Genomic DNA, 24,818 nt, shown 5'->3' with positions numbered 1-24,818 from the left:
CAAGGTGAACTCCGCAGCCTTGACAACTGTATCTGTTGTAAACAATACTCGGTACAGGCCCTTCCAGCTGGGCTGTAATGCGTGTTTTCTTTTAAACGATTTAACCATCACCCAGTCTCCATGCTCGAGTAGGTACGCTTTCAGGTTCTTCAATATTAACTGTACAACTTTGACCTGTAACTTTAACCTGAGTATAGAGAGACTGCAAATATTTTTATTAGTTGCATACAGTACTTACCAATTGTTTCATTTCAAATAACATGGTCTTTAATAATTAGTTCCTTTGAACTACTGATATTTCCCGTAAGTGTCTCATAAGGAGATAATTTATGTCTGAGTAAATAATATATTATCTATACCTACGAATAAATTCCTGTAACAATTTCTTTACCACTGTCTTAGCATTCGCATATAGACAAGGGTAGATCTTAACTCATCCTAAAAAATACATACAGTATCATAACCAATACATATTAAAAATACAAACACCTGGATAACTCAATAAAATCAATCTGTAGTTTACCAAAAAGGCCTCATGGCAAAAAATAATGTATCAGCTTGAAAGCTTTGCCTCTTTTATATTGTTTGCAGATTGCACATTGGTTCACATAAGTCAGTTGCTGCCCTAGCAAGTCCTGGGGCGAAACAATATTAATTATCCTCTCTCTGTTCACATATAACCAATATGCTATGTGAACAGTATATAACATTCAAAACAATAGCAAGACCCAGGAGACTATTGAGTCCTGTCCAAACATACTGTATATCATTATGAGTAGCCCCCCGTGATTCCCACCAATTAGCTTAATTATACAACAAATTCTGGGAAATAGGGTCTTTGATATATATATATATATATATATATATGACATCCTCCTGATTTGGACCTCTGGCGAACAGGACCTCCTACAGTTCTATGACAACTTCAATACTTTCCACCCGACCATCAACCTCAAACTCACCCATTCCCTGGATGAAGTACATTTTCTAGACACCACCATTACTATAAAGAACAACCAACTACAGACTTCTGTATACCGCAAACCTACAGACAGAGCCAGCTATTTGAGGGACAACAGCTTCCACCCGACACACACCAAACATGCAACCATCTACAGTCAAGCCATACGATACAACCGGATATGCTCCGACACAGCAGACAGAGACCAGCGGATTAAAGCCTTGAGATCAGACTTTATAAACCGTGGATATAACCACAGAATTGTAGACCAGCAAATTCACAAAGCCACCAGAATACCAAGAAGTGATCTCCTTGAATACAAACAGAAGGAGACAAGCGACAGGGTTCCTTTGGTGGTCACATATAACCCACACCTAGGAGACCTACGCAAGATCGCCAGGAAACTACAACCCATCCTCCAGGAAGATACAAGACTGCAACAGGTCTTCCCTGAAGCACCCTTATTATCATACAGACAACCCCATAATCTCAAGAATATTATGGTGAGGAGTAAAGTATTCAGCAGTACAACTGAATGCGGGACAAAACCATGCCAGGACCCAAGATGCAAAACCTGCGCAATGCTCTACACAGCGGACACAATACAAATACCACACAAGAATCGGGAATACAAAATCAGAGGAGGGTTCACCTGTTCCTCCAGCAATGTCGTGTACCTCATCATGTGCATGAAATGCCCAGGGGGCTGCTACTACATAGGTGAGACAGGACAGGGGCTAAACAAGAGAATGAACCTGCATCGCCACAGCATCACACGCGGAACAAGAGACAGTCCTGTTGGCGAACATTTCTCTGACTCTGGCCATAAGATGAACGATCTGAGGGTTGCCATACTCAAAGGTAATCTTAAAACCCCGAAAGAGAGACGGTTGCATGAATACAAATTTATGCAACTGTTCGGGACACTTAGCAGTGGCCTAAACAGAGATCGAAATTTTATGAGTCATTACTGACACTAGCGAACTCTCTTCCCATGAGCGCTAAAGGCCATGTCTGTACATACTGTGCTATATGTATGCACACACAGCTGTCTCTCACACATACTAATACTCCTTATTTTTCCATCCATATACACCAATAGGGAACACATAGTATCCACACACACTTTTAGTTGTGCTACAAACTCTCACATTTCCACACCCACCCACACCATTTATATCCCTCTCACTCCACACACACCTTGTGTAGAGCACAGTTTATACTGTGGGCTCTCCATTCATTTTTATTCACACTGATACACATACACACTCTTTCTTCACTTGCTTTCAGTTACCCTTTGACACCTCTAGCCATAAAACACATCCACACCGGGGGAAGGAGAAGCACAGATAACATTCCAATAGACACTGTTTTTAAGTTATCCTTGCTTCATTCATTGTAACATCGCCGGAAGAAGAGATCAGTGTATCTCGAAAGCTCGCACAAATAAAAGCATTTCGTTAGCCACAGAACGGTATCATCTATTTATTTTTTGATTATTGAAGCTCGGCTAACACGGTACTGATACCTCTACATGTATATATATATATATATATATATATATATATATATATATATATATGCAAATATAGCTGTATGCTCATCTGCATGTCTTAGGCAGGTCTGCAACCCCGCCTTTCCCCATTATCACCCAGAACAGCACTTCCACTGCAGCAAGGGATTCTGGGAAATGACATGCAAATGAGCACACAGTGTCACTTTTATATATATATATATATATATATATATATATATATATATATATATATATAAATATATATATATATAATATCTTATTATATATTAGTGAAAGCACTGTATGCCTGTCTGCATCTGATTGCACCTTTGGCCTGTCACTCCGCCTCAGGCCATGCCCGCCCCCGCCCCCGCACACCTCTCATTGGTCTGCGGTCGGCCCCCGCACAACTCTCATTGGTCTGCGGCCAACACCACTACCACACTGTCCCACCCCTCACTGACCTACACCACTGACACACTCTCCCACCACTCACTCACTGAGCTTTGGGAACGCTTGCCAGCACCTAACCCTCACTGCTCTGAGAGATTTGCACCTAACCCTGAGATTTGCACCTAACCCTCACTGCTCTCAATCCAGAAAACCCTGACCTCCTGCTACCACGACAGAACTGCACAATCAGGTACCAGTCTTATTGCTTTCAGCACTGCAACATTCCACACCCTCACACAACACCACACACACCGCACGCTCACACCGCCTCTTACGGCCTACACTGCCAACTCACCTCCCCTTCACCTCACCGCACTCCAGTGGACACCGCACACCCCCCCCCCCGAGGCAGCAGTGCTGTCTAATCCCGCCCCCCACACCCCACCCACCCCCACCCCCCCCGGCAACAGCGCTGTGTGATACTCACATCACCAACGGACACTGCACGTGGCCGCAGCTGAGGTCTGTGAGGTGCAGGGAGCAGTGGCGGCGGCCAGTGCCAGGGAGGCAGCCACCGTGATCGGGGCCAGCGCAACTCCGCGCCACTGACACCCCCCCCTACCTCTACTTCCGGCCGCCGCCATCTTAGCCACTTGGTGCCGCGAGGCAGCCTGCCTGGCCACTGCCTGTTCCCCCGCCGGATAGGGGATGACTTGGAGCGCCGGGAAGGGGGGGGCATGTGCGGAGGGGGGGGCATGTGGGGAGAGGGGTATAACCCCCCCTCCCGAGGCAACAGCGCTTTGTCATCCCAACATTAACCCCCCCCAACCCCCCCCCCGAGGCAACAGTGCTCTGTGATCCCAACATTAACCCCACCCACCACCCTCCCCCCAGGCAACAGCGCTGTGTGATCCCAACATTAACCCCCCCCCGAGGCAACAGCGCTCTGTGATCCCAACATTAACCCCCCCCCCAGGCAACAGCGCTGTGTGATCCCAACATTAACCCCCCCCCCAGGCAACAGCGCTCTGTGATCCCAACATTAACCCCCCCCACCACCACCGCCCCAGGCAACAGCGCTGTGTGATCCCAACATTAACCCCCCCCCACCACCCCCCCCAGGCAACAGCGCTCTGTGATCCCAACATTAACCCCCCCCACCACCCCCCCCAGGCAACAGCGCTGTGTGATCCCAACATTAACCCCCCCAACCCCCCCACCGAGGCAACAGTGCTCTGTGATCCCAACATTAACCCCCCACCACCACCACCCCCCCCACCAGGCAACAGCGCTGTGTGATCCCAACATTAACCCCCCCCAACCACCACCCCTCCGCTCTGCTTTCCCCCCCCCTCCGCTCCCCTTTCCCCCCTCCGCTCCCCTTTCCCCCCCTCCGCTCCCCTCCGCTCCCCTTCCCCTCCGCTCCCCTTCCCCTCCACTCCTCTTCCCCTCCACTCCTCTTCCCCCCCACTCCTCTTCCCCCCCCTTCGCTCCCCTATCCCCCCCTCCGCTCCCCTTCCCCCCCTCCACTCCCCTTTCCCCCCCGCTCCCCTTTCCCCTCCGCTCTCCTTCCCCCCCGCTCCCCTTTCCCCCCCTCCGCTCCCCTTTCCCCCCCCTCCGCTCCCCTTTCCCCCCCTCCGCTCCACTTCCCCCCTCCGCTCCCATTCCCCCCCCTCCGCTCCCCTTCCCACTCCCCTTCCCTCCCTCCGCTTCCCTCCCTCTGCTCCCCTTCCCTCCCTCCGCTCCCCTTCCCCCCCCTCCGCTCCCCTTCCCCCCTCTCCGCTCCCCTTTCCCCCCTTCCGCTCCCCTTTCCCCACCTCCGCTCCCCTTTCCCCCCCTCCGCTCCCCTTTCCCCCCCTCCGCTCCCCTTTCCCCCCCCTCCGCTCCCCTTTCCCCCCCCTCCGCTCCACTTCCCCCCCTCCGCTCCCCTTCCCCCCCCTCCGCTCCCCTTTCCACTCCCCTTCCCTCCCTCCGCTTCCCTCCCTCTGCTCCCCTTCCCTCCCTCCACTCCCCTTCCCCCCCTCCGCTCCCCTTCCCCCCCTCTCCGCTCCCCTTTCCCCCCTTCCGCTCCTTTCCCCACCTCCGCTCCCCTTTCCCCCCCTCCGCTCCCCTTTCCCCCCCCCTCCGCTCCCCTTTCCCACCCCTCTGCTCCCCTTCCCCCCCTCCGCTCCCCTTCTCCCCCCCCTCCGCTCCCCTTCCCCCCCTCCGCTCCCCTTTTCCTTCCCCCCCTCCGCTCCCCTTCCCCCCCTCCGCTCCCCTTTTCCTCCCCCCCATCGCTCCCCTTTTCCTCCCCCCTTTTCCGCTCCCCTTTTTCCCCCTCCACTCCCCTTTTCCCCCCTCCGCTCCACTTCCCCCCCTCCGCTCCCCTTCCCCCCCTCCGCTCCCCTTCCCCCCCCTCCGCTTCCCTTCCTGCTCCCCTCCCTCCGCTTCCCTCCCTCTGCTCCCCTTCCCTCCCTCCGCTCCCCTCCCCCCCCTCCGCTCCCCTTCCCCTCCTCCGCTCCCCTTTCCCCCCTTCCGCTCCCCTTTCCCCCCTTCCGCTCCCCTTTCCCCCCCTCCGCTCCCCTTTCCCCCCCTCCGCTCCCCTTTCCCCCCCCCTCCGCTCCCCTTTCCCCCTCCCTCCGCTCCCCTTTCCCCCCCCCTCTGCTCCCCTTTCCCCCCCCCTCTGCTCCCCTTCCCCCCTCTGCTCCCCTTCCCCCCCTCCGCTCCCCTTCTCCCCCCCTCCGCTCCCCTTCCCCCCCTCCTCTCCCCTTTTCCTCCCCCCCTCCGCTCCCCTTTCCCCCCCCCTCCGCTCCCCTTCCCCCCCTCCGCTCCCCTTTTCCTCCCCCCCCACCGCTCCCCTTTTCCTCCCCCCTCTCCGCTCCCCTTTTCCCCCCTCCGCTCCCCTTTTCCCCCCTCCGTTCCCCTTTTCCCCCCTCCGCTCCCCTTTTCCCCCCTCCGCTCCCCTTTTCCCCCCTCCGCTCCCCTTTTCCCCCCTCCGCTCCCCTTTTCCCCCCTCCGCTCCCCTTTTCCCCCCTCCGCTCCCCTTTCCCCCCCCCCTCCGCTCCCCTCCTCCCCCCTTTTCCACCCCTCCTCCCCTTCTCCCCTCCTCCCCTCCCCCCCCCCTCCTCCCCTCCCCCTCCTCCCCTTTCCCTCCCCCCCTCCTCCCCTCCACCCGTCCTCCCCCTCCTTCCTCCTCCCCTCCCCCTCCTCCCCTTTCCCTCCCCCCTCCCCCCCTTTCGCTCCCCCCTCCTCCCCTTTCCCTCCCCCTCCCACCCCCCTCCTCCCCTCCCACCCCCCTCCCACCCCCCTCCTCCCCTCCCACCCCCCTCCCACCTCCTTCTCCCTCCCACCCCCCTCCGCTCCCCTTTTCCCCCCTCCGCTCCCCTTTTCCCCCCTTCGCTCCCCTTTTCCCCCCTTCGCTCCCCTTTTCCCCCCCTCCGCTCCCCTTTTCCCCCCCTCCGCTCCCCTTTTCCCCCCCTCCGCTCCCCTTTTCCCCCCTCCGCTCCCCTTTCCCCCCCTTTTTCTCCCCTTCCCCCCCTCCTCCTCCCCTTCCCCCCCTCCTCCTCCCCTACTTCCCCTCAACCCTCCTCCCCCCCCCCAAACATTTGACCTACTTGTATTGAGCAACTCAGAGTTTAAAAAAATGGATCTTCTCCCACAGCCTGATGCAGGCTAAAATTTCCATGGCAAATACACAGCCAACAAACTTTACAAAAATAGCAAAAAACATATTTCTCACTTATCCTAATAATAAAAAAAAACACAATAGTTTGATCCTGTAAACTAAATTAATAAAAATTCCATTCTCTTTTCTTATTCTCATAACTAACCTACTTTTAAACCTAATTTGAAACTACTTTCATATCTGGAACATCTGCACATTCTTTAAGCTGGAGAAGGGTGGCTATCTGAGCTTGAGCAGAGGAAAAATAATATCTTCTGGGTTTTTTTAAGAAGTTCACCGTCTGGCCAGTGAACTCTTACATTTTTGCCATTAACTGGGGCTGATTATAAAAATGGTAAAGATCAAATGATCTTCCCGTATATTCCCATCCTTTTCCTCCTGTCTCTTTCCGCAGACTCTCAAACTCTCCTTTGTCCAGAGTTGATCACTTTGTATTGTAATTGATGTACACCTTTTTTTTAATTAAACTTCATCGAGTGCAATTAATAACATTCTTATTTTTGTAAGCACTTGCAAGTTCCTGGATTGTAATTTTGTATACATATAATAAGCCGGCACCCCCATTATTCAACTCTCACACAAAACTTACACACAGGATTTACTCAGGTGCAATTCATTTGCATTTTCAGGTCCGTTTTTACAGCTCTTGTCAAGGACACAACAATAAATTGCCAGCGCCTAGACTGCTTCTATATCAAAACCTGACTCGGCCACTTATTGCTGTGGAGAAGGGGGAAGGATATTACCACAGACACACAGGGATTACTCAAACAATCAACCCTTTTACCATATTTATACCTGAGAATCTAATAAAACATTTTGGGGGAAAAAAAATAATTTTCCCTACCTTGAACCTGTACCTAGGAGTGTGTTCGCTGCTCAGATTTGCAATACATGAGACTCCCTGAGCTTCTCAATCCAGGCGGGGAAGACCCCTCTTTGGAATCCACATGTTGGACTATCGCGTTTTAGGCAAAAAAATCTGTTGAGAACAATGAGGGCACCGATGGACTGTGACATTTTTAGTGCCAGTCAGTATGCACTCATACGTGGTTAATCTGGCATTAGGAATTTGGGTTGCATATCTTAACTTTAGATTGGGAAAATTGTATTTTCTACTTATTTACTCTATGCCTTTTTCCAGCCAATGCCTGCATCTCTTTTAAGAGCTTTGCAATTTCTGACAAAATATCCTGACTTTCTAACACACTTATAACACTTTCTTTTCCTTCCTTGATACCTATCCTGTGATCTATTCTAAGCCTCAGTTTTATCCTGTAAATAAAACTCTGTCTGCACTTACACCAATTTAACACTTTTTTTCCACTTTGTCTTTCTGATTTGTTTTCTCTTTGCTTCCTCAGTTCTGCATGTGTTCTGAAAAAGTACAGTTAGCTTCCTATTATAAGTTTGAACAGAGAAACCATGATAACTAAAAAAACAAATTACATCTCTGCAACTTTTTCTATAAAACAAAATCTTATTGTTTTAATTATTATTTCTAATTCCTTATATCTCTTTTACACAACCTCTCTCTGCTTTGAACTCTTTCCTACCATTATTGGATCAGACTTTCTTTTGTCTAATTTTTTATCTAAAATTACTTTTACTTTTAAAACTTTGCATGATACCAAAAAATCCAAACTAAACAGTAGTGCAGTGTTTTCCTACATTCTTGCTGAACTGTGCCGTGTACACACTCCTGTGTACATTTCTGTGAAGAAGGGAGGGGTGGGGGCTGCTTCTGCAGCTGTGGGCTACAGAGAGAGAGCTACATTGGTTTTTAGGTTTAGTCCCTCATTTTCCTTGCAATTAATATAACTTGGAGTTGATTTTTTTTCCTGGCACCCTCCTTTTCCTCAACAGAATTCTTCTACCACCAAGACCACTGAGACCACACAGATTATAACTACTGCAGATTTATGTTATCTCACACAGACCTCACACAGAACCACACAGTTTTGTAACAACTATAGATTTTTAAGTTACCTCACAATGACTCCACTAAGCACACAGTTTTATCAATTTATTTCTTACAATAACGTACTCATTATCGGAATTCAGCCACCCAGACAATACTTCAGAGACATCATGGCTTTATGAAACACTCAACTCCTTAAACTAAAGGCATTAACAGGTGCTTACTTTGTCCATGGAGTTGAGTGTCCCAGTGAAAGCCGTCCGTCTCCTCTTGTCCAAGTGTCCGAGATTTTGGAAATCCCATCCTCATCGCCAAACTGTCAATGTTTGCAAAAACACAAACGGGGTTTGTTGATAATAAGTACTTTATTGTCTGTACATAGAGCACAGAGTATGCTCATACACATTCAAAAGTCTATAAGATTCTCTGCCAGGGAGTGTCCAAGCAGGCTTTTTTATTCATTTCATTTCCTTTGTCTAAAATGTGTTACGAGGCAGATTATACTAACCATTCCTTAATTCTTAAACCAATCATTTTACAGGTCATAAAAACCTGGTTAAAACTAGATTGAAACAGCTCTGAATAGGAACAAGGTACCACCTTACTCTATGAATGTGGGTGTAGACTACAGGCACAGTCATAAATCTGCCAAAAGCAAAAACACTCACTCCCCATTCTTACACACGAAATGGATACTAAAAACAGGAGACAAAATGGAAACAAAACATCTCTTTCAATCCTTCTCCAGAGACCCCCTGTGACGGAGCGCCCTGTAGGTGAGGGCAGATAGACGCACAGACGCTTAACTGGATTGGTTTTATTAACCACAAAACAGCAACCAAAACATTGGGGACACTGTCTCTTTTAAGGCAAAACACAAAATCATAAAATAAAATCTTATTCCCATTAGGTAAACTAAATAAACGTTTCTCCACCCTTTCTATCTGACTGACTGGGTAAGCCAGTTACAGTGCAAACTTATAACCACTATATTAGTAAGACAGGGAACAATATTGAAAGTCTTATCTGACATGCTGATTCTGCGTCTCCAATTTCTCCAGCGTAGGCTTTGAGGTCCTGCTGGTCCCAGGAAGTCTTTTTGCCCTTCTTTCTGCAGGCTTCTGCTGGGTGAGGCTGTGGGTTCCTCACGGTTGGCAGGCAAAAAAGGGGTTTCACACACCCCTTGCACGAAACCCGACACCAGTGCAGACTGGAAAGGGAGTTAACCATTTCACTCCCTTACACCCCCCCACCCCCGTCCATTTCAGTAATATATCAACAGTATCTTCATTTCAGCAATATTACTTCATCAACAGCAATGGATCAAATACATAGAAGCAACCTCATATCTCTCTCCTTGATGACAATGATGTTACTTAGGGTAACCAAGAAGGTCCTTTTACAAATCTAAAGCCAAAAAGCAAACTGACACCATTAATGATGATATGCCCACAAGTCGAAGTATTCACAGATCTTGTCACGTGTGATCTGGAGAAGACCAAACCAGATCAACACAAAATGAATAACATCACTAAGGAAGAAACAACTGCTTTAAAAGATCTGATGTCGCAACAGGACATAATTATAAAAACCCTCCGATAAAGGGAGGAATATCATCATTATGTATGTCTTTATTTATATAGCGCCATTAGTGTACATAGCGCTTCACATTAGTACTACACATGACAATCATAAAAATAACAAATAATACAAATAACAGAGCATGGGAATAAGTGCTTCAGGCATAAAAGTAAATTTTCGAAGGAGTCCATGCTCCGGGGAGCTTACAATCTAATTGGTGGGGAGAACATACAGAGACAGTAGGAGGGCATTCAGGTAAGTGCGTCTGCAGGGGGCCAAGCTTTATGTATCGTGTATAGTATTAGCCATGGTGCTACTCATATTGTATTGTATTGTATGTCTTTATTTATATAGCGCCATTAGTGTACATAGCGCTTCACAGTAGTAATACATGTGGTAATCAAATAAATAACAGATAATATAAATAACAGATCATGGGAATAAGTGCTTTAGACATAAAAGTAACATTTCGGAAGAGGAGTCCCTGCCCCGAGGAGCTTACAGTCTAATTGGTAGGTAGGGAGAACGTACAGAGACAGTAGGAGGGAGTTCTGGTAAGTGCGTCTGCAGGGGGCCAAGCATTATGTATCGTGTTTAGAATATCCACAGTGCTATTCATATGCTTCTTTAAGCAAGTGTGTCTTAAGGTGGGTCTTAAAGGTGGATAGAGAGGGTGCTAGTCGGGTATTGAGGGGAAGGGCATTCCAGAGGTGCAGGGCAGAAAGTGAGAAAGGTTTAAGGCGGGAATACTGTTATGAATACTGATGATTACGTTAGAGAGAACAAAGGCATTTTGAAAGACAAAAATAGCTACCACATTTTGGACCGTGATCCGACTATCAAATTCATGAGCAAATTAAATATAATGTTGAAAGGAGCTCTTGATAAAAAAAAACTACTTGACAAGAAAGAATTCGAATTTATGACAGTTAAATCGCCAACAACAGCAACATTCTACACATTGCCAAAAATACACAAAGACCAACATAGACCACCTGGCCGACCAATAGTATTGGGGAATAATAATCTAACGGAAAAAAGCAGTATCTATCTAGACAGATTATTACATCCATTTGTAATTTCTTTACCATCATATATTAAGGATACAAAGGATTCGCTCCTGAGATTAAATGGCATTCATACCAATGAGAATACACTTCTAGCCACACTGGATGTTGAATCCATGTACTCCAGTATAATACATCATAACGGACTAATAGCCTGCAAACATTTTTTGTTGCCAAACATTGCGGATATCAATTACACAATTAATTTCTGATGGAGTTATTACAGTTAGTCCTTAGCCATAATTATGCAACGGGCACATCTTGTGCCCCAACATATGCTAATCTGTACCTGGCCTGGGAGTACCAACATGTGTTCATCGAAGAGTTGAAAAGATATATGGATCATATTGAATTATGGCTAAGATTCATTGACGATATTCTACTCATTTGGAATGGTCCTGAATCATCGTTTAGTGAATTTGTGAAAATAATGAATTTTAACCACTTAAATCTAAAATTAACATCAGACTACAGTAAAAAAGAGGTAGAAAAGAGACAGAGGAGCGTCTGACGAAGGATTCAATTATCCGAAATGCGTTGTGTATGTAGAGACCTGGATCAGAAGTTGTGTGTCTGGTCGAGGACACTGTAGATGGCACCTGCACTGACAGTGAACAGTCCTGTAGACCGGACGCGGCGAACAGGAGCACACTGCATCGGAGAGCGGGAGGTTGACGTCGGCGTCCCTGAGCAGTTTTTTTACATGTGAGTGAATTGTTGTCTCACATTCTTTGCCAAATAAACATATTTTTATTCATCTGTGTAGCGCTGTCTTCCACTACATGCGACCTGAGTGGCCCATCCATGATGTACAGAGGGAGAAGGAGCATGACTGACTAGCAAGAAGGAGGAAAGAAAATAAAGATACCTATAGTACTACCCAGTACCACACAGGCCCGTGTGAGTACATATTACGTTATACTCTTATCACCCCTGTGCTCTTAACCGTTGGTTTACTATTGTATGTGTTTTCAACTACTGGTCTGATATTAACTCTGAAGAGATATGGGGATTAACCCCTAGATGTACCGAGGCTACTACCCAGGCTACAATATATACTGTCCATAGGTCATGGAGAAAGACACCACACATGAAAAATTATAAATCTAAGGCTATACAGTATAAGCCCATCCGGAATCACATCAGGGTGGTGGGCTAGGAAAATTACCCGGTAGAAGTACAGAGAGGCACCTCCTGGAGGGGCGCCTCAAGGTAAGTCACTGGTCCGGTATCCGTCAGCCCCACCTCCACCCCGTGTCCTGCGATAAGCCGTTCAGCTGTCAGTACTCACAGACTCCGTTTCGATCTGGTCAGGACACTGGAATGTATGCAGCTTCTATCTTTGCTGCTCATGGTGTCGGCGTGTTCCAGCCGGAAGTGACGTCAAACAAGGAAGAAATGGTAAACCGCGGTCACAGCAACTCCAACAGCCAGCGCATTGAAAAAAGTAAAAAAACTTTATTGATGACTAACCGTGAACATCAGCAGCAGTACACTCTGACGCGTTTCGTCCAATGATGGACTTTTTCAAAGAGTTTTTCAAAGGTTTACCATTTCTTCCTTGATATTAACTCTGACCCTTGTCTGCGCCCCTCTGTCTCTCTTTCTACCTATGTTTTCTTGAGGATCGTGAGAAGATCCTTTCCAGGGGTTTAGCAGCAGACACTGAGCATTTGAAGTGTGGTATATGTATATTTATTTTTGACCTTATTCTTCAGTTTCAAGCATTGTGTAAAGGGAGCGCCCCAGTTCACTTCCAATTCAAGGTATTGAGTATTATAAGGTGGACAATTCACACAGGATCAATCCTCATACCACTCACCATTAATTGAGTTGATTACAGCATACACACTGTAGGTTGTTCAAACCTTTGTCTCACACTTACTCAACGTCTGTATATATTATATAGGTTAGGAGTAAAAATATACAGCGATGTTAGAGCTGTGCTATGGCAATCATGGCTTTTATGTCTAATTAGCTCGCTATACTCCATTTTCATATACTTATGTGTGTACATCAGCAGTATTAGGTGTGAATTTTCAACCAGTTTTCAATTTATAGTGAGCAATTTGGTATGCTGTATGCAGAAAACAACCTGAATCCATACTCCATGTACAATATGCTGGATTCTCAATTTATATAGTAGCTAACATTGAGAGATTTAATATAATAGGCTACAACTGCACTCTCTATGATAACATAGAATCAATAGGCTACTAAACTATTCTATATTCAGTAGCTAGATACACTGAACCAGATTGCCGTGTGAGTTATATGTAATTGATATCACATGATAATTAACATTGGAGTTCAGTTGTATTCTACCATAGTTGAGCAAGCAGCACAGTTCTAATCTTAACTCCTCGTATATCTTTTAAATTGCATTACACACAATAAACATTGATATACTTTATTTGCTGCGATTGGATTCCCTTCCATAAATGAGTTGAACAGGTCTAACAAGTAGGTTGATAATATAGGTAGGAACTTCTTATAGTAGAAATTTGTGAAGCCGTCAGGGCCTGGCGCTTTAGATGTTTTCGATGCCTCCTTCACTGCCGCTGTCAATTCCTCTAGTGTAATTTTTCCGTTCAGGATGGCATTTTCCTCCTCTGTTAGAGAGGGTAAATCACAATCGTCTAGATAGTCTATGATTGCCACTTGATCGGCAGAGTGTGAGTTAGCAGAACGAGCTCTTAGGTTATATAATTTAGTGTAAAATTTAGTAAATTCTTCTGCTATTTTTTTTTCATTGTAAGTTATCTCACCAGACCTATTTTTGATCGCTGTGATTTCTGATCTCTTTTGTATGCCTGTTAGCTTGCTAGCAAGAAGTCTGTTGGCTTTATTCCCCTTATCATAATACCTCTGACCTGTCCATTTGAGAGCTTTTTCTACATTTTCTAGTCGTATATCCTTCAATTCCAGGGAATGAAACACAAAAGCGCACCGAGGGTCAAGATTTAATTAAAACATGTTAGTAGTAGTATCAATAAAAACTTACATATAAGGGTAAGTACATCCAGTATTCAGGTGCAGAGGAAACAGTCCTGGTGGTGTCCTGGGCATAAAGAGATGGTGCAGAGGCTTACAAGGTAGACCCGCGCACTGGGGCTGCCTGGCTCAGCACCATATAGTTCTTACTTCCGGGTTGCGGCTTCTCGCAGGACCCGTGAATAGTAGCCCGCCTCAAATGCCGGTTCCCCAGAGAAACTCACTCCGGCGTGCCGAAGGGTCTCTGGTTGTTGATGGGACAGCTGGGGGTAGGTACACCTGTGGGCTGACTTCTAGCTGCACCGTAGGGCTTTCGCAACGCGTTTCACACAGTTTGTTTGATTTATGTTGCTGCTCAAATGTTATAATTTTATCTGTAAGCTCTTTGATTAGTTTTATTTTGACTTTCTTCCTGTGGGATGCTATTGAGATAAGGCTACCTCGAATTGCCGCCTTATGGGCTTCCCACAGGATAGCTGGAGACTCGACCGTGCCAAGGTTCAGTCTAAAGTAATCCTTAATGGCTATTTTGATCTCCGTTTCTACCTCTTTATTGTTAAGTAGGGAGTCATTTAGTTTCCAGCTATAGGAAATCGTTTTAACAAATGGGGTCGAGAGGTTCAAAAAGATGGGTGCGTGATCGGACCATGTAATCGTGCCTATGTCAGTGTTAGCAGCTGCTTGTAGGATGTTCTTGGTAGCAAGGAAGTACTCAATACGAGAATAGGTCTGGTGAGGGGCCGAGTTAAAGGTGTAGTCCCTTTGTCCCGGATGTTGTGCTCTCCAAATATCCACTGAAGAAAATTCCTTTATAATATCTTTAATTTTTTTCCAAGTCTTAATGTTTGGGTTGAGTACGGGCATCCTGGGGTAGACGATTTGTCTTCGGCCGGGTTAAGTGCCATGTTTGTCTCCTGCTATTATTAGTGACGACAAGTAATCAGGGTCCACCTCCTCTAGTACTTTTTTTTAGAAAGTTTGTCTGGTTCTCATTGGGGGCATAGAGGTTAATCAGGGCGACTGCGGATCCTGGTAGTGAGCCATACACCACAATGAATCTACCCTCTGGGTCAGTTGTTATTTTTGTTAGATTGAATGGAATGCCCTGACGGATCAGAATGGCAACTCCCCTTTTTTTACTACTAAATGATGAGTAATAACTCATAGGGTATGTGTTTTGGAAAGTTTTGGGTGGCTCATGAGATGTAAAGTGCGTCTCCTGGAGAAAAACAATGTCACCCTTTGATTTTTTCAATTCTTGGAGGGCAAGCCTCCTTTTCCTATTGTTCTGTAGGCCCTTTACGTTTAGGGATACTAATTTGATTGTTCCTTGTTTAGCCATAATTTCCCTTTTCCCTATTGAGTTTTAAGACCCTACCCTTCCCACTAGGGATGGTCTGATGTGGGGCTCTGAAGGGGGCGACTCGCCTGTTGCGAGGATCAGTGGACTCTTCTTTGCTGTGACACTCAGGGGTGGCTATCCAGGGGGGTGCGGCTCCTTTTAACCTCCTACATCCCCGAAAAAATGGTGCTAAACATTGAAAGCGCCCGCGGTGCCCAAACCGGCGGAAAACATGCCGCATCTGCCCGCGATTTAAAAAATCGCGGGGAAACGGCCGGCGGAGGTTAAAGACGGCTGCTACTGTATGTTATCTACACCTTGCCAATATGGACTAGTGCCATCCACATTGACAGCTCATGGTAGACTTGAGTGGTTCATTAGTTACCTAAGTATTATAGCTTGCTATATACCTTGACAAGTTACTAAAACTGTTGCCTACCTGGTCGTAGAAGACAGATACGCGATCAGATGCTGAATGTGAAGTTTTCTGTATACTGTCTCTGCAGTGTGTTCTTTCTTCAATTCGTCACTTTAAGGCTTTCGTAAGAAAAATACTAGAGGACAATCAGCACCAAGACTTTATTTTCTTGTGTCCACAACTCATTTTATTTATTGAGCACAGCGCACAAAAAACTTTGTTTTAATTTACACATCATATACCTAGGCATCACATTAGGTACCTCTCCAGCCACTTACCTTGTCCTTATACAGTATAGAGGCTATCTCTGAGCCAATTGCAGTCCCTTGAGTGCTCTCGTTCATTAGGGTTCTTTCCTCTTTAGTTCGCAATAATTTATTCACCACAGATTGTAGCACCAATAGACCACATATTGGTCTTTAGAGCTGTTGCGAGGGTTCCTCTTCCCTACCCCTTCCCCCCTTGTGGATAACTAGGCCCTCTCAATGGGGGAGCAAGTATCCACATTGTTGATGAATGATAACCCAGTAATAAATAAATCAACAAATTAAAATAAATTCATAACCCCCCTTTATTACCTCAGTGACTAAGGATTTAAAAAGATTTCTGCCACTTTTATTGGTGTTTTGCAGCTAGTGAGATTTCCTGTTAAATATTATGATCCACTTTAAATGTATGACCCACTACATCTACTCTCCCGACCCTAATGCTGCACATGTTGTGCTAAACCCTTCATTTTTACAATGTACATCTACAGTTTACTTTCATCCTGAACTTTTTGTGATACGCCAACTTACCTCTCCTGCATGACCTTTTGTAAGACAGTTTGTGTAACGGTTACTTTTTTGTCTCGTCTAGTACAAAGACAAGCTCCAATAATCCACCCATCCCAACACTGCAAGGTTGCTTTTAGCAGCCAGGATGTCCTCCTCAAACATCTGAAGTCCAAACACCCAGCTGAGAATATGGAAAAGATGAGGACAGAACAATCTTGCAACATTTCTATAAATATGATAGAAAATACATCTTTCAACCCATCAAGGCAATTAATAAACAATGTAACTGCTTCTCATTCCAAAAGATATATATTAGCTGCTGCCCCAGGAAAAGATCTTGGAGAAAGTGTGAAGTGTCAGACTTGGTTATCAGACAAGAAACTACAGAAGAGGACACAGACCGGCAAAAGACCGCATGTATGTGGGGAATGTGGGAAGGGATTTAGTCGGTTATCCCACCTAATCAGACACAAGAGGACACACACAGGGGAGAGACCGCATGTATGTGGGGAATGTGGGAAGGGATTTAGTCAGTTATCCCACCTGAACACACACAAGAGGACACACACGGGGGAGAGACCGCATGTATGTGAGGAATGTGAGAAGGGATTTAGTGACTTATCCAGCCTGAATACACACATGAGGGGACACACAGGGGAGAGACCGCATGTATGTGGGGAATGTGGGAAAGGATTTAGTCATTTATTCAAACTGAACATACACAAGAGGATACACACAGGGGAGAGACCGCATGTATGTGGGGAATGTGGGAAGGGATTTAGTGTGTCATCCAGCCTGGACACACACAAGAGGACACACACAGGGGAAAGACCACATGTATGTGGGGAATGTGGAAAGGGATTTATTCGGTTAACCCACCTGAACACACACAAGAGGACACACACAGGGGTGAGACCGCATGTATGTGGGGAATGTGGGAAGGGATTTAGTCGGTTATCCCACCTGAACACACACAAGAGGACACACACAGGGGAGAGACCGCATGTATGTGAGGAATGTGGGAAGGGATTTAGTGTGTCATCCAGCCTTGACTCACACAAGAGGACACACACAGGGGAGAGACCGCATGTATGTGGGGAATGTGGAAAGGGATTTAGTCGGTTATTCAACCTGGACATACACAAGAGGACACACACAGGGGAGAGGCCGCATGTATGTGGGGAATGTGGGAAGGGATTTAGTGATTTATCCAGCCTTAGCACACACAAGAGGACACACACAGGCGAGAGACCGTATGTATGTGGGGAATGTGGGAAGGGATTTAGTCACTTATCCAGTCTGAAGAAACACACGAGGACACACACAGGGGAGAGACCGCATGTATGTGGGGAATGTGGGAAAGGATTTAGTTTGTCATCAAGCCTGGACACACACAAGAGGACACACACAGGGGAGAGACCATATGTATGTGGGGAATGTGGAAAGGGATTTAGTCAGTTCTCCAACCTGAACACACATAAGAGGACACACACATGGGAGAGACCGCATGTTTTTGGGGAATGTGGGAAGGGGATTAGTGTGTCATCCAGCCTGAACACACACAGGGGAGAGACCGCATGTATGTGGGGAATGTGGGAAGGGATTTAGTGTGTCATCCAGCCTGGACACACACAGGGGAGAGACCGCATGTGTGTGGGGAATGTTGAAAGGGATTTAGTTGGTTACGCAGCCTAGACATACACAAGAGGACACACACAGGGGAGAGACCGCATGTATGTGGGGAATGTGGGAAGGGATTTAGTGTGTCATCCAACCTGAGGAGACACAAGAGGACACACACAGTGGAGAGACCTACCTCAAAAGCCAGGCATGTTTAGGGATAACCAGTGACTAAGAAGCTCACATATAAGTGCACATGTTTATCTCTGTTATGCTAAATCACAATGATAATTGACTTTAGTTTATGGTGCATAAAACGAGTATTTTTTTTTGTAAACTTATTCTTTATTTGTTTTTTTTGTTTTGTTAAGAAAAGTGGGGAGTGGGATACAAAACACAAAAAGGGGAACATGTTACTTGCGAGTCATATACAGTTGTATCATGTGGATAACACATTCAATGGGGAGACAATAATGACATCACTGTTATTACAGTGTTTAAAGTAGTGAATACAGAAAATTAACTCAAAAGACTTAAAAGGGGAAAAAGAAAAAGAAGGAAATGTCATTGCTTTTAGAATATTCATTTCTTTTGTTGTCATACCAGCTTAACCTCCATGCATTTGTAGAGTATCCGATACTGGATACCCTCCAGGCTCACCACGGCAATTTATACAATTACGATTCCTATCACATCAAGATTGTCTCAGTGGTGAAGCTCTTGATTCTTTTTTTTTTTTTATTTAATTTCCCTAGCTAGTGTGTTTTTACCTCATCCATTTTTTGATTTTCAGGACTGGAGAGTAGCCCTCGCAAGATATCTATTTCCTATATAGGTTCTCCACGGTTCCCAGACGTCTATGTATTTCTGTACTGTGTCGTTTTGTATCCCCGTCAGTTTTTCCATAAGACAGATCCTCCATAATCTTGCTTTTACAGCGTGTATGGCTGGCTGCTGTTCCTGTTTCCAGGCTTTAGCTATTTCGCATCTGGCAGCTGTATATATGTGTGTCAGGAGTTTGTCGTCAGTTTTTTCTATGTTTTCAATTGGCCTGCATAGCAGTACCTTCCAGGGGTCCAGGGGGAAGTCATACCCAAGAATTGTCTGCGCCATATCATGTGTGGCCCTCCATAGTTTTGTTACCTTTGGGCACGTCCACCACATATGTATAAACGATCCCTGCTGGCCACACCCCCATGTACACACTGGGGACATGTTTCTGAAAAATTTGGACAATCGTAGTGGGGTGTAGTACCATTGGTGGAGCATTTTATATGCATTTTCTTTTATTAATACACATGTGGAGCTCTTTGCTATTCTTTCAAATATGTTATCCCACTGCTCTTGATCTAGTTCTCCCAGCTCATCTTCCCACCTCTTCCTCAATTTGGTCTGTATCTCCAATTCCTGTTTGCCTTCTGCAAGTATGCTGTATACTTTAGAGATTAGGCCCTTTTTGTCCTCCCCCATGAGGCACAAATCCTCAAATGTTGTGAAGTCGCTATACGGACCTGTCCTCTGTATGTGATCCCTCAATTGAAGATACCTAAAAAAGGCCGAATCAGGGAGGCCATAGTCTCTCTTTACTACCTCAAACATCTTAATAGCGTTGTTTGCCCATAGATCTTTTACCCTTATGATATCTGCCTTGCTCCAGTCCTTAAACGCTGTTGGTTCCGTGCCCGGGATAAAGCTAATATTGTCAAATAGTGGTGCCATCTGAGATTTGTAGGTGGATAGCCCATGTTTAAGTTTCAATAAATCCCACATGGTTAGCGAGTGTGTGATCGATTCTAGGGGCACCCTCAGAGCTGGTCTTTCTTTTTTTGTTAACCACAGTATCATTTCTATGGATGACCCAGATATCACATCGGACTCAATTTCCACCCACTTTTTCCTCTGTTTATGTGCATGCCAGTGAACCAGTTGGCTTACATGCGCCGCTTGATAATATTGCCACAAGTGTGGCAAAGCTAGCCCTCCTGACTGTTTGGATCTATATAATGTGGGCAGCTTTATTCTCGCTTTTTTGTTATTCCATATAAATTTTGTGATAGCTTTCTGCAGCTCATGCATGTCCCTGGCTCTGACCTGTACTGGAAGTGTGTGGAAAAGGTACAATATTCTTGGCAATAAGTTCATTTTGATGGCATTTATTCTACCCAACCATGATATATGATATCTGGACCATTCTTCTAATTCTTTTTTCAGCGTTTTTATTAGTGATGGGTAGTTGGTCTCATATATAGTGTCGGGTGTGTTAGTCAACCATATTCCCAAGTACTTTATGGCCTGTGTCTTCCATGCGAAATCAAAGTTTATTTTTATTAGCTTTAGTTGTTCCTGAGGGAGGTTTATATTTAGGGCTTCGGATTTTTCGTTGTTTATTTTAAACCCCGATAGTTTCTGGAACTCTGACAAGTTACTAAGTAAGTTTGGGAGTGAGGTGAAGGGTTTTGAAATGGTTAACAATATGTCATCGGCGAACAATGCCAGTTTGTATTCTTTTTGTTTGACCTTAATCCCCCCGATATCTGGGTTCGCCCTGATTTGGGCTGCTAACGGTTCTATCGCCAATGCGAACAATAGGGGTGACAGCGGGCAGCCTTGTCTTGTGCCATTCCTTATGTGGATTTTCTCAGTCTGCATATTAATATAGGATACTTTAGCTGTGAGTGTACCATATAGTGATGTAACAGCATTCATAAATTTGCCTTTTACCCCAAATGCTTGAAGTGTCTCAAACATATATCCCCAATCAATACGATCAAAAGCCTTTTCAGCGTCTAAAGATAGTAGCATCGAAGGCGTTTTATTGTGTTTGGCTATCTGGATTAAGTCAATTGTTCTTCGTGTATTATCCACTGCCTGACGACCTCGTATGAATCCTGCCTGATCTGCGTCTATCAGTTGCGGAAGATACGAAGATACGTATTCAATCTTGTGGCTAATATTTTGGAAAATATTTTGAGATCGTTATTGATCAAGGATATCGGTCTGTAGCTTTTGCATTGGGTGGGGTCTTTTCCCTCTTTATGTATTAATATTATTTTTGATTCCAGCATCGTTTGAGGAAACTGCTCTCCCTCAAGAGCTTTGTTAAATATCTTTAGTAGTTGGGGAACTAATATGTGGGCCAATTTTTTATAGTAAATGTTGGATAGACCATCTGGTCCCGGGGCCTTGGAGTTCTTCAACCCCGCTATTGTATCTAATACCTCTGTCGACGTTATTGGCTGGGATAGTGTAGTTATATCCTGTTCTGTGAGTTTAGGCAAATTTATTTTTCTGAGAAATGCTCTCTGTTTTTTCATGGTGGTGTTCCCTTTTTCTACTTTATCTCCATTGTATAGCTCTTTATAATATGTGGTGAATTCATTAGCTATTGTCTGTGGGTTTGTTGTGCACACTCCATCCTTTCTTCTAATGCTATGTATTCTAGATTGCATTCTATCCTTCCTTAATCTTGTGGCCAGCATTGTGTCGGCCTTATTGGCCTTCTCGTAGAATTTTTGTTTTGTCCATGCTATGGCCTTCTCAGCTTTATCCGTAAGTAGTAAATTTCGTTTCCCTCTGAGGTCCCGCAATTCAGTCTCCCTGGCTATACTATGGCTTACTTTATGTGCCTCCTCTAGGGTCTTTATCTGTTCTTGCAGGCTTGTTGTTTGCTTCTGTCTCTCCCTCTTTCTATGCGAAGCGACGCTGATAAGTTTTCCTCTCACCACCGCCTTATGGGCCTCCCAAAGGATATAGGGTGAGTTCACGCTACCTTCGTTTATTTGGAAGTAGTTGGAGGCCTCGTTACTGATCTCAACTATGACTTCTGGAATCTTTAATAGAGACTCGTTTAGTCTCCATGTCCCTTTACTTGTTTTTTTGTGTAGGTCGACAATGTGCACTTCAACAGGACCATGATCTGACCAAGTAATAGGGTGTATTGTAGCCTTTGTAATTTTTGGGATCAGTAAGGAATCTACAAATATGTAGTCTATCCTTGTGTATACCTTGTGGGGGGCTGAATAGAAAGAGAAGTCCCTTTTCTGCGGATTCATCTCCTTCCATGCATCCCTTAAATCAAACTCTTTAAGTCCCTCTCTTAGGGTTTTTCTCTCCCCCTTTCGGGCAGCCATTGTCTTAGCTAGGGCAGGTTTAGATCTGTCTTGTTTTTCATTTAAGGCTATATTAAAGTCTCCCGCCATGACCAGGCGGCCCCGGGAGGTTGTGCCCAGCAATCGAAACAATTTTGTGAAAAATATTCTCTTATTTTCATTTGGTGCGTACACATTAACTAGGGTTATTTGTGTGTCTTCTATGCTCCCCGTGATTATTAGGTATCGTCCTTCTGGGTCCCTTCTTACCCTGTCTACCTTGAATGGAGAGTTCCTTGCTAGGAGTATGGCCACCCCTCTTTTCTTTTCGTCCTTTGCCGAAGCTGTGTATATCTGGGGGTATAACTTGTCCCAATACGTGGGGGTGGAGCCAGCAGTGAAGTGCGTTTCTTGTAGGAATATTATGTCCCGATAGTCTCTTATATTCTGTCATGGCTAGCTTCCTTTTTACCACATTGTTCAATCCCTTGGTGTTATGTGATATTAGTGTTAGTGTCATTTGTATTTACCTGGGTGTGAGGTCTTCTTCTCTAGTGGTTTCGTTGTCTGGTTTCCCTTGAGGGTCGGCCTGGAGGGTATCTTTGCACCTCGTACAGTAATGACAACATTCAAACATGTAAACATCAAAAATAAAACAACATATATAGGATAATCCAGGTGACTAACATAGCCTGGATTTGTGTGTTCACTGGACGTGAACGAACTTTCTCTGCGATTGCGCAGTAGCGCTAATCCAACACCCATAACCTTGGGTGTGTACGGGAATGTGGGAAGGGATTTAGTCACTTATCCAGTCTGAAGAAACACACGAGGACACACACAGGGGAGAGACCGCATATATGTGGGGAATGTGGGAAGGGATTTAGTCAGTTCTCCCACCTGAACACACATAAGGGGACACACACATGGGAGAGACCGCATGTTTTGGGGGAATGTGGGAAGGGGATTAGTGTGGCATCCAGCCTGAACACACACAGGGGAGAGACCGCATGTGTGTGGGGAATGTGGGAAGGGATTTAGTGTGTCATCCAGCCTTGACACACACAGGGGAGAGACCGCATGTGTGTGGAATGTGGAAAGGGATTTAGCCGGTTACCCAGCCTGGACATACACAAGAGGACACACACGGGAGAGACTGCATGTATGTGGGGAATGTGGGAAGGGATTTAGTGATTTATCCTGCCTGATCAAACACAAGAGGACACACACAGGGGAGAGACCGCATGTATGTGGGGAATGTGGGAAGGGATTTAGTGTGTCATCCAACCTGAGGAGACACAAGAGGACAAACACATTGGAGAGACCTACCTCAAAAGCCAGGCATGTTTAGGGATAACCAGTGACTAAGAAGCTCACATATAAGTGCACATGTTTATCTCTGTTATGCTAAATCACAATGATAATTGAGTTTAGTTTATGGTGCATAAAACGAGTATTTTAAAAGGATAAAAAGTTATAACATTTTAAATGCAGGTTATTTGTATCATTCTTATTGCTGTTTTATTTAAAGAAAAATGTTATTCTTAATAATTTATATTTCCATGCTGTTGGTTCTAATAAAATGTGCATTTCCCATTATGCTGAAGCAGTCTGTAGCCTCATTTGTTGTGAATCGGAATAGTTTTGCAGCAACCAATTTGCAGTCAGCATTAGGCCACAAACGAACCCACCGCCTACAGCCGCTTCTGATGTAAGTTTTATTACTGTTTTGGGTATTGGGTTAATTTAAGGGGTTTAGGGTAGGGGTTTTTAGGGTAAGTGCTTCGGGTAGGGGTTTTAGGGTACGGGATTAAGGTGTGTGGTTTTAGGGTTAGAGGGGTTTGACGGCCTTCAGAATTAAGGTGAAGAGACTGTAGGGGGGCACGGGACTGTGGGGGAGCACGGAACTGGAAGCCCCTCACTCACCTCTGGGTTTTGTTTGGGGCTAGTTCTGTTTTGGCGGGAAAGTGAGCTTGGTGTTACCAGGCAGATGTGGGACAGGTGTCAGGTGATTGGCTGAGGAGTAGGTGCTGGGCAGGTGGGCAGAGTGATGTGATTGGGCAGGCTAGAGGGAGGGTGTGGCTAGGGAGTTTGGGTGGGACAATGAAAGATGTGGTATATAGAGATGGAGCAGAAGCAGATAGGGTAATTACCTGAGGTTAGGTGACGTTGGCTGCCCCTCTCCCCTCCTTATGTGTTATAATGATAACAGCTATATATACTGTATATAGTGTTTTATGCTGTCGCAGTATGGCGACAGTGGGTTAAAGTGCTAATGCTGTTTTGCATCATTCTGTGGTTATTGATCATTTTACACTGACTGGGGCCAGGGTAGAATTGGGCAGTGGGTCTGTCCAACACAGAATCATGAAAAAAACTTACTTTTAAAAATTTGGTTTCCCCTTCTCCCAGGGTTTAAGCTCACCCAACCCCACTTTTTAAACTAGAAGGTTTTTTCTTGTTTCTGTGTTGGACAG

At 45.4% G+C, this 24,818-nt stretch overlaps 2 protein-coding genes across 4 annotated transcripts in view; both read left to right on the top strand.

The window, feature by feature from the left end:
- The window catches only part of LOC142466794 (uncharacterized), a 116,597-nt gene extending 92,673 nt beyond the window's left edge, over positions 1 to 23,924 (top strand). For 2 of the 3 annotated variants that reach the window (XM_075572215.1, XM_075572214.1), the window contains exon 3: positions 16,716 to 23,924. In XM_075572215.1, the coding sequence (XP_075428330.1) occupies positions 16,823 to 18,241 (1,419 nt within the window). In that variant the 5' untranslated portion in view covers positions 16,716 to 16,822 and the 3' untranslated portion in view covers positions 18,242 to 23,924. Of the gene's footprint in view, positions 1 to 11,869; positions 12,004 to 16,715 lie in introns of all 3 variants that reach the window. The other variant, XM_075572216.1, reaches the window with a different exon arrangement.
- LOC142466798 (uncharacterized) overlaps positions 16,941 to 24,818 on the top strand; it is a 129,712-nt gene continuing 121,834 nt past the window's right edge. Inside the window, exon 1 of the mRNA XM_075572242.1 lies at positions 16,941 to 17,050. The gene's annotated coding sequence lies outside the window, so the exon portion shown is untranslated. The remainder of the gene's footprint in view (positions 17,051 to 24,818) is intronic.

The sequence above is a fragment of the Ascaphus truei genome, chromosome 15, assembly GCF_040206685.1.
Source record: "Ascaphus truei isolate aAscTru1 chromosome 15, aAscTru1.hap1, whole genome shotgun sequence".
NCBI lineage: Eukaryota > Metazoa > Chordata > Amphibia > Anura > Ascaphidae > Ascaphus > Ascaphus truei.
Note: the sequence above shows the minus strand (reverse complement) of the source record. Positions and strands in the feature narration are given on the sequence as shown.